This window comes from Ahaetulla prasina, chromosome 14 (genome assembly GCF_028640845.1).
Source record: "Ahaetulla prasina isolate Xishuangbanna chromosome 14, ASM2864084v1, whole genome shotgun sequence".
Lineage (NCBI taxonomy): Eukaryota > Metazoa > Chordata > Lepidosauria > Squamata > Colubridae > Ahaetulla > Ahaetulla prasina.
The window spans coordinates 12576868-12587517 of NC_080552.1; the positions used below are offsets into that span (position 1 = coordinate 12576868).

Here is a 10650-nt window from a genome sequence, read left to right on the forward strand (position 1 = left end):
AACTCAGCTGATCATCAGACCTTTTAAAAGCATTTTTCTACAACCTCTTGGCTGAAGAGGTTATAGAAAAATGCTTTTAAAACTCCTCTAACAATCAGCTGAGTTGCCTGATCATCAGAGGCTTTTAAAAGCATTTTTTTTTGCCTTTAAAAGTAAAAAAAAAAGCCTCTGATGATCACGTGGCTCAGCTGGGATCATCAGAGCCTTTTAAAAGCATTTTTTCTACAACCTCTTCGGCTGAAGAGGTTATAGAAAAAATGCTTTTAAAAGGCTCCTCTGGCAATCCCAGCTGAGTTGCCTGATCATCAGAGGCTTTTAAAAGCATTTTTTTTGCCTTTAAAAGAAAAAAAAGCCTCTGACGGTCAGGCAACTCAGCTGGGATCGTCAGAAGAGCCTTTTAAAAGCGTTTTTTTACAACTTCTTCGGCTGAAGAGTTGTAGAAAAAATGTTTTTCAAAGGTTCTGGCGATCAGGCAACTCAGCTGGGATCATCAGGACCCTTTATAGCTTTTAAAAGCCTTCTCTGGCGATCCCAGCTGAGTTGCCTGATCATCTGAGGCTTTTAAAAGCATTTTAAAAGTAAGAAAAAAAAGAAAAAGTTGGCCACACCCACCTAGTCACATTACCCCACCACCACCAAGCCATGCCCACAGAACCGGTAGTAACAAATTTTAAATTTCTTCCCTCTGGAGATATAATACGAGATTTACTTGGGTTATTATTTTTATTTGTGCGTTTGGTATTGTGACGTCATTTGGGCTTCTTGTTTCTAAGAGTGGGAAAGATGAATCATCAAATGGTTAAGAAACGTCTTCATTTAAATACTGGCTTGGGAGCAGATTCTCCCCCAAACAGATTCCTCTTTATATAGGAAAGACACAACCGCAGCCTCATCTCTTGAGCGATCTGCACACAAAGCTGCATTGCGATTTTGTTGTACCAGCAGTCCTCGACTTACAGCCACAGTTCAACCCGAAATTCCTGCTGCTAAATGAGACACCGGTTCAGTGAATTTTGCCCCGTTGTATGATCTCTTTCTTGCCTTGGTTGTTTAAGCGAATCCCTGCAGTTATTAAGTGGGTGACCCGGTCGTTCAGTGAATCTAGCTTCCCCATTGACTTTTCCGGCCAGAGAGTAGCAATAGGGGATTGCATGACCCTGGGACACGGCCACCGTCATAAATACGAGTCAATTCCCAAGTGTCTGAATTTTGATCGTGTGACTACGGGGATGCGGCAACCGTCATTAAGCGTGAAAAACGATCACAAGTCACTTTTGTTCGGTGCCCTTGTAACTTCAAATGGCACTGAAGTTGGACTGTTGCCCAACAGTGAACAATTCGCTAAGTGGACTGCTGTAAGTCGAGGACTACCTGGACACGGTTTGGCCTGCTCCTGATTTACTCACTCTGAATGTCTTTTCCCCATCATCTTCTCGACCTGCCAGATCAACCCTCTTCCTTACGGCCGCGTGGTCCAGATCTATAGGCTCCCAACCTACAGCTGCTACCCCAAGGACTCCTGGGCTTCTCTGTGCAGGAAGTTGTTTGTTGGAGAGCTCATTTACCCTTGGAAGCACAAGGAGGAGAAGCAAGACTGATATGGGGGGGGGGGGGAACAACCAGGAGGAACTCCAAAGACGCCTTGGAGAACCTATCGGAGTTTGGGAGCATCTCTTGCCACAAAGCGTACTTGGTTCTGACTTCCACCGTCAAGAACCTGAGAGCAAGACGTTCCTACGGAGTCGATGAATTCCTCGCTCGGCTGCCTCCGCCAGCTGTCCTTTCTGATCACGTCGTCCGATGTAACCTGCCTTTGGGATTGCTCCTCTGGAAACATCGGGGTACGGAATTCGCCGGCTGTGCCTTTTGAGGGCTTTGGGGATGGGGACCTGCAGCGATTCTGCAAGGCAAGCACACACACACACACACACACAAACACACACACACCCGAGCCTCCCCACCCCACCCCGCCCCGTGGTATCCAGCGCACAGTACCATTTCTCCACCTGCCTTGTTCTGACATGTCGTTTTCTGCAGCTCCTTCTGTAAAGGTGTAGCTGCACATCTAGAGCCGCGTTTCTCAACCCCGGCGACTTGAAGACGGGTGGACTTCAACGCCCAGAATTCCCCAGCCAGAAAAAAAAATACACTGGCATTTTGGGGGGCCCACTCTCTGCAAGACTTGGACGTCAACGCTTGGGAGAAAAAAACTTTGGGTGTTTGCAATCACTGACTCAGAAACTGCTTGCGGCAAGGGTCTCGGGTAGGGGTCACCAACCCACTAGGCCACGACTCACTATCAGGCTGTGGCCCATTTGGAACAGGGCCTCACAAGGGGTGTGCAGTTCCGCTTGTGCGAGCAGGAGCTGCACACCTTCATGCGCCCTCCTGCCACTCACACAGAACCATCCCCTTCTCCCTCTGCCAATTCACCAACCCTCCCTCCCCCCCCCCATTCTAGGGCAGAGGTCGCCAACCTTAGCAATTTGAAGCCTGGCGGACTTCAACTCCCAGAATTTCCCAGCCAGCTTTGCTGGCTGGGGAATTCTGGGAGTTGAAGTCCGCCAGGCTTCAAGTTGCCAAGTTGGAGACCCCTGTTCTAGGGGAAGTCACAAATAACCAGTTCTTTGGGTCCTTTCAGCCCTCAAGACTGAATGGCTACAGGGTTCAGAAATAGACTCTCAAGTTTTTGGTGTCCTGCTTATGTCCTGTATTCCATTTGATTGCTTATTACTTATAGACACGTCTAGGAAGTCCCCAAAACAGCATGCTGGTTGCGGAATTCTGGGAGTTGAAGTCCATCCGTCTTAAACTTGCCAAGGTTTGAGAAACACTGTTCCAGAGGGTGCTGGAATTCTAGGATCTTCAGTAAGATACCCAGTGCTTCCCAGCCATCTTTGATTGCATTCCTCATTGGGAAGAACTGAAGGGGGAAGCAGCTCCTGTCTATTATTGCTAGCAGGATCCTGGACGATGGAGACCAATCTTTTCAGCTGGGCTCTGAATTCTTGCAGAACTTGGAGAAATCTAAATCCAGCGTCTGACATGCTTCTATGTACTGTAGAGGATTTTTCTATTGCAATAACCAGCAGGAAGGGCCAGAAACAAGATAAGTTGCATCAGCACTTTAGCCTGTGTGAGGAAGCCCTTCTTTCCTTCCTTCCTTCCTTTCTGCTTTACCTTGTTCCCATCTCCTTCCTTCTTTCCTTCCTTCCTTCCTTCCTTCCTTCCATCCATCCATCCATCCATCCTTCCTTCCTTCTCTCATTCCCATCTTCTTTCCTTCCTTCTCCTTCCTTCTCTTATTCCAATCTTTCTTCCTTCCTTCCTTCCTTCCTTCCTTCCTTCCTTCCTTCCTTCTCTCATTCCCATCTTCTTTCCTTCCTTCTCCTTCCTTTCTTCCTTTTCTCGTTCCCATCTCCTTCCTTCCTTCCTTCCTTCCTTCCTTCCTTCTCTCATTCCCATCTTCTTTCCTTCCTTCTCCTTCCTTCTCTTATTCCCATCTTTCTTCCTTCCTTCCTTCCTTCCTTCCTTCCTTCCTTCCTTCCTTCCTTCCTTCCTTCCCTCCCTCCCCGTGTTTATTAATTATTACCATATTAATCAAATGTATACAGCCGCCCCTCCCTCTGAAGGCAGCCCTGGGCAGCCTACAATTAAAAACAGAGAAATGCAAATATAAAAACCACAGTAATAAATATTGTCAGAACCCAAAAATGCAAAACATAGGTGAAGAAAATTAAAAAAAAAAAAAAGGCACCCTGAACAATGATCAAGCACAGGAAATCAGGTGTCCGGGCAGCTCAAATGAATATCAAGGTTTATTGCAAGCTTGTGCTGTCTACAAGAATCTGAACTACTAACAGTCAAGGCAAACTGGCAGTAGATAAGAGTCAACGAAATTCAAGGTGGGCTGGACTTAGATCTCTTGTGGGTGCCAAGGGACTCCAGAGTGATGAATGAGGTCCTTTTTTCTTTTTTAAGCAAGGACTATTTTGGATGCAATTTAATAATATATGATGATATAAGGGACACAGTGGCTAAGACACTGAGCTTGTTGATCGAAAGGTCGGCAGTTCAGCAGTTCAAATCCCTAGTGTGCATAATGGGGTGAGCTCCCGTTACTTGTCCCAGCTTCTGCCAACCTAGCAGTTCGAAAGCAGGTAAAAAATGCAAGTAGAAAAATAGGGACCACCTTTGGTAGGAAGGGAACAGAGTTCCGTGCGCCTTTGGCATTGAGTCATGCCGGCCACATGACCATGGAGACTTCTTCGGACAGCGCCGGCTCTTCGGCTTTGAAACGAAGGTGAGCACCGCCCCCTAGAGTCGGGAATGACTAGCACAAATGTTCGAAGGGAACCTTTATCTTTATTTTGGCTAATTGAATGCCGTCCAAGTTTCTTGAACCTAAGCAAAGAAGGATGACCTTCAGGTTGGAAAATACGATTTCCCTACTTGTCAAAGCCATGTCGGTGGTCCAGGCCAGGAGTAAGACTCCCAAAAGATTCTTAACTATTTATCATCTTCAAACTTTCCTTGACTGAAGACTAGAATTCACAGCCAATTGTGCATCGGGTGTTTATTTAAAAGCTGGTTTTAAGCCAGCCCATCCGTTAATTATATGTCATAGATAAGATGCACATTTCCTTTGAACCTCTCCTGGTGGGGGAGAGGACGGGACTGAATTTGGTGTCTTTGCTTAATGGGGCGATCATAATTAGCTTTATCACACCATTGCACTAATGGGCACCTGGGCATGGAGGAAAAAAGGTTTCTAGTCTTAAGTGTCAGAAACCTGCATCTGATGCCCTGTGGTTAGAATGGCTAGGCATTCTCAGGTTCATAGTTCTAGCATGCACGAGGCTCCTGAGTTAAGAACATCTGCTTTAGAAATAAACTCTAGAAAAATCTCTGTGGAAAGTAATTGGGCTGATTCCATGTGGATTGTAGCAGCACACTCCCTTCCTGAAAGCACTTAAGTTACTCATGATTGCTAAAGACCAAGCCATCATCAACATACCTTTCTCTCTCTTTGATTTTTACTTTTATTTTTAGGGCTATTACTGACCTGACCTGGATCTTTACAGGTAGTCCTCAACTGTTCATTTAGTGCAGTGGTTCTCAACCTTTATAGTGCTGCGACCCCTTTAATACAATTCCCCATGATGTGGCGACCCCAACTGTAAAATTATTTTTTTTAGGCAGCGATCTCAGCATGCCTCAGCAGCCGCAGAAGAGGGAAAAAAGCGGCAAACTGTTTTTTTGAATTTATCGCACCTAAAGCCATATTGGCTAGCGATCTGAACTGCTTGCGATTGCCTTGAGGACGGAGGCATTAAAGCGGAGACTCCTCCCCTATTAAGTTTATGGCGCCTGAAGCCAGATTAGGCTAGCAATTGGGAGTGATTGCAGCTGGCTTGAGAGGGAGACATCAGAGCAAAGATTTCTCTCTTTTTTAATTCATCGCGCCTGAAGCCGAATTTGGCTAGGGATTTGAAGAACCTGCAGCTGGCTTGTGGAGTCAACCATCAAAGAGGGTGATTCTTTGACTCGCAAGTATACTTCCCATATTTCCGATGGTCTTAGGCGACCCCTAGCAAATCGTCATTCGACCCCCAACAGGGTGGCGACCCACAGGTTGAGAACTGCTGATTTAGTGGCTGATTTTCAACATCACTGGAAAAAAATGACCATTTTTTCAGACTTGTTACTGTGGCAGCATTCCCCTGGTCATTGATCAAAATTTGGACGCTTGGCAACCGACTCATATTCATGACAGTTGCTATGTCGCCCAGGGTCAGGTGATCCCCTTTTGCGATCTTCTGACAACCAAAGTCAATGAGCAAGGCGCGATTCACTTAACAACTGTGGTAAGAAAAGTCGTAAAATGGGGCAAAGCTCACTCGGCAAATGTCTCACTTAGCAACATAAATTTTGGGCTTTGATTATGGTCGTAGGTTGAGGGCTACCTGTATTTGTTGTTGTGGGCCAATTCTGAGTGCTCTTATGTGTTGTTGTTGTTGTTTTATTCAAAAAGTTTTACAGAAAATTTTTTTTCCCCTTTTCCCCCACCTCCCCTCCCCCATCCCTTCACAACCCCCCTCCCCCCCCCCCCGACTTCCTGGAATGAGCACAAGGTATAGTTAAAATTAAACATATGCTAAAAATTTTTTGTCCCAACTTAATTATACCCCTACAATCATCAATTCCTAACTTCCCCCGAAAACAATCAAAAATAATACATCATAATGATTCAAAAACAGTCTGATAACTCTTAGTCTGATATCTACTTTGAATATAGTCAATCCATTTTTCCCATTCCTTTAAGTATCTTTCTTGCGTATTGTCTTTCAAAAAGGCTGATATCTTCGCCATCTCAGCCAAATTGGCAACTTTCAATATCCATTCTTCTATTGTAGGTACCGTATTGTCCCCGAATATAAGCGATCCGAGATAAGGTCCCCAATTTTACCCCAAAACTGGGGTAAACTGGGGACTCAGTATGTCGAGGGTGGAAATGAGGCACCTACGGTTGGGGAAACCTCCTCCCTCGGCTGAGAAGGCTGGCGGCCCCCCCGCCCCGCCCTCCCACTGCACCGGCAGGGCTTCCCCGCGCCGTCCGGTAAAATGTGAAAAAAGAAAAGAAAAAAAAACTCGAGTATAAGCCGTATATACTCGAGTATAAGCCGAGGGGCTTAAAAAAAAAACAAACTCGAGTATAAGCCGTATAGACCCGAGTATAAGCCGAGGGGACGGGTTTCAGCACAAAAAACATGCTGAAAACACATCCATTCTCTATATACTAGTACTTTTTTCTTCCAGTATTGTCCTATTAGTAATCTTGCTGCTGTTATTAGATTTAAAATCAATTTAGTCTCAATTACTGTACAGTCCGTAATAATTCCCAACAGAAAAAATTGCGGCAGGAACTTTATCCTCTTTTTCAAAACATTTTGTAAAATCCACCAAATTTTTATCCAAAAGGCCTTTATATCCTTACAAGTCCACCAAATGTGAAAATATGTAGCGTCATCACAATTACATCTCCAACATTTTGCTTGCATATCTGGGTACATACACAATAATTTCTTAGGATCTAAATGCCATCTATAAAACATTTTGTAAAAATTTTCCCTCAGATTCTGTGCCTGCGTCTCTTATGTCTTACTTCCACTTCGGTTTATCTACCCTTTGTGTATCATCCTTACAAGCCAAAGAGTGCTTTCTAACAAAATGAAATTCAATGGTAAAAAAATGGAAGTGGCAAGAAAAGCAAAATGCACAGGTACAGTATAGGTGGCACCTCGCTCAATAGCAGTAACTGCGAGAGGGATCTTGGACTCCTATTGGACAACCATTTAAATAGGAGCCAGCCGTGTGTAGCAGCTGCCAAAAAAGCCAACACTGTTCTAGGCTGCATCAACAGAGGGATAGAATCAAGATCACGTGAAGTCTTAAGACCACTTTATACTGTAATGCCTTGCTAAGGCCACACTTGGAATACTGTGTTCAGTTTTGGTCGCCACGATGTAAAAAAGATATGGAGACTCTAGAAAGAGTGCAGAGAAGAGCAACCAAGAGGATTAGGGGACTGGAGGCTAAAACATATGAAGAACGGTTGCAGGAACTGGGCATGTCTAATTTAATGAAAAGAAGGACTAGGGGAGACATGATAGCAGCCTTCCAATATCTCAGGGGCTGCCACAAAGAAGAGGGAGTCAAACTATTCTCCAAAGCACCAGAGGGTAGAACAAGAAGCAATGGGTGGAAACTAATCAAGGAGAGAAGCAACTTAGAACTAAGGAGAAATTTCCTGACAGTTAGAACAATTAATCAGTGGAACAACTTGCCTCCAGATGTTGTCAATGCTCCAACACTGGAAGTTTTTAAGAAATGATTGGATAACCATTTCTGTGAAGTGGTGTAGGGTTTCCTGCCTAAGCAGTGGGTTGGACTAGAAGACCTCCAACTCTGTTATTCTATTCTATTCTGACTTCACAGTACAGCTGACCTTCAAAAGTGTGCCTCTTTTGAACTGCGAGTCCACCCTGATTGATGGTTTATATCAGCATTAGCCACAGCACCTGGCAACCACAGGCAAATGCAAGGCCATAAGACAGGGGTATCCCCAAGCCCCGGTCTGTGGATCCCTAACTGGGCTGCAACTGGGACGCGCAAACAAGTGATGCCCCCTCCCCACCCGGTGCAATGCAGGCAGCACGTGAAACCACTCCTCCCTCCGGCCCGTGGGGGAAACTCTCTCCACCGAACCCGTCCCTGGTGCCTAAAAGGTTGGGGGACGCTGCCCTGCGGGAACTCTCCACCTCAGAGCGCCTCAAAGACAGCCCCTCCCAAATCCATCCATGAAGACTCCCCCAGTACAGGTAGCCCTCGACTTACGGCCACCACTGAACCCAAAGCTTCTGTTGCTAAATGAGACATTGGTTAAGTGAGTTTTGGGCCGTTTTACAACTTTTCTTGACACCGTTGGTAAGTGAATCACTGCAATGGGTGAGTTAGTGGCACGGTTGTTAAGTGAATCTGACTTTCCACATTGACTTCGCTTATTAGAAGTTCGCAAAAAAAGGGGGGGTGTCACATGACCCCGGGACACTGCAACCGTCGTAAATACGAGTCAGTTGCCGAGCACCTGAACGTTGATCCCGTGGCCACGGGGATGCTGCCGTGGTTTGTAAGTATGAAGCGCAGTCGTCGTAAGTCACTTTTTTTCAGTGCCGTTGTAACTTCGAACGGTCACTAAACAAACTGTTGTCTGTCAAGGAAAGTGGCCCCAAGGAGACACTTAACAATAAGAGGGGGAAACTAGTCCTGCTGTTCCCACCCGATCTAGACCAGATCTAGAGCCAGCCATTCCTTCGTTGGGCTTCAGAGATTATTTTGTGTGCTGCAAATTAGCTCACCGCAGCCGAGACCTGTTTTTGTTTTTCCTTCATGCGGCAACATGCTTTGAACCCCTCTCTGAACCGTGTTTTCCCACCCTGTCGCACTCAACCAACAGCTTCATCGAACAGAAGGGTTCCCACTATTAAGACTCCATTGTGTATCCTCCTGAGACCACCGTATTTCCTTTTTAGCCTGCTTTCCCCCCCCCCCCTTGTTCCTTCTTAACGTGTTGTCAGCTTTGGAAGCCATACTAGGCCGAAGGCTTCCACGCTGCCACTTTCTCCTGTGTGGGAAAGAAGGAGAAGTTGGTACAAGGGGCCATTAGACATAATTTTATTTATTTATTTATTTATTTTATTTTGTCACAACAATATATGTAGGTATCATACAAAAAGATTATATAGTATATAAACACATATATGAGTAAATATAAGGAGGTATAAGCATATATATATATATATAGGAAGAAGAAAAGAAAAACAATAGGACAGGAACGGTAGGCACGTTTGTGCGCTTATGCACGCCCCTTATGGTCCTCTTAGGAATGGGGTGAGGTCAATAGTAGAAAGTTTTTGGTTAAAGCTTTTAGGATTATGGGAAGAGACCACAGAGTCAGGTAAAGTATTCCAAGCACTGATGATTCTGTTACAGAAGTCATATTTTCTGCAATCTAGATTAAAGCGGTTGACATTAAGTTTAAATCTATTAGTTGCTCTAGTATTATTGCAATTAAAGCTGAAGTAGTCTTTGACAGGAAGGACATTACAATAGATGATTCTGTGAGTTAAACTTAGGTCTTGTCGAAGGCGACGGAGTTCCAAGTTTTCTAAGCCTAGGATTTCAAGTCTGGTGGGATAAGGTATTTTGTTGTTTTCAGAGGAATGGAGAACTCTTCTTGTAAAATATTTCTGGACACGTTCAATTGTATTGATGTCAGAGATGTGGTGAGGGTTCCAAACAGGCGAGCTGTATTCTAAAATTGGTCTAGCAAATGTTTTATATGCTCTGGTTAGTAGTGTGGTGTTTTTGGAAAAGAAGCTACGCAAAATTAGGTTTACAACTTTTAAGAGCTTTTTTTTTATAAATAATAATAATAATAATAACAACAACAACAACAACAACAATAATAAGGAAGAATAATAACATTCTTCCTGCCGGTCAAGGTCAGGCCAAGATGGCATCTGGAGAAGGAGTGGTCGGAGTGATGCCTCGAGATGGGACGGTTGGTGATTGGAGCAAGTGATCTGCAGAGGAGTCAAGGGGGTGGTGGTGGTCTGGGGTTTTGTACTACTGAGGAAAAACCCGGATCTCCAGATTCGGAGTTTATCCAGCTGTGCCAGTTTACCTATGCTAGTAAAAGAACTTTGAAAGATGTTTGCCTCGGAGTCTTTTCTGCAGGAGGGGATTTTCTGGAACGTTGACATTTGTTCCTATTTTTATATTTATTATATTTATATTTATTTGATTTTTATACCGCCCTTCTCCCGAAGGACTCAGGGCGGTGTACAGAATAAAACCAACAAAGAACAATATACAATATACAAAGTTAAAATATCAATTAAAAACTTATTAAATGAGCCTGAAAAATGTAAGAAATTTACCATAAAACCAAAAACCCCATTAAAATTGCTAAAAATTTGAGTTTAAAATTCCATTCAAGCCACCCCCTTCCATTCATATGTATATGTATATCAGCGGTGAAATTGATCCGGTCTATCAGGTTCGGGCAAACCGGTAGCATCGGCAGCA

At 44.5% G+C, this 10650-nt stretch overlaps 1 protein-coding gene across 1 annotated transcript in view; it reads left to right on the forward strand.

Moving 5' to 3' along the window:
* The window catches only part of PIGQ (phosphatidylinositol glycan anchor biosynthesis class Q), a 59775-nt gene extending 53683 nt beyond the window's left edge, over positions 1-6092 (forward strand). The window contains exon 11 of the mRNA XM_058157165.1: positions 1446-6092. Within this exon, the coding sequence (XP_058013148.1) occupies positions 1446-1598 (153 nt within the window). The 3' untranslated portion in view covers positions 1599-6092. The remainder of the gene's footprint in view (positions 1-1445) is intronic.
* The last annotated feature ends 4558 nt before the right edge of the window (positions 6093-10650 follow it).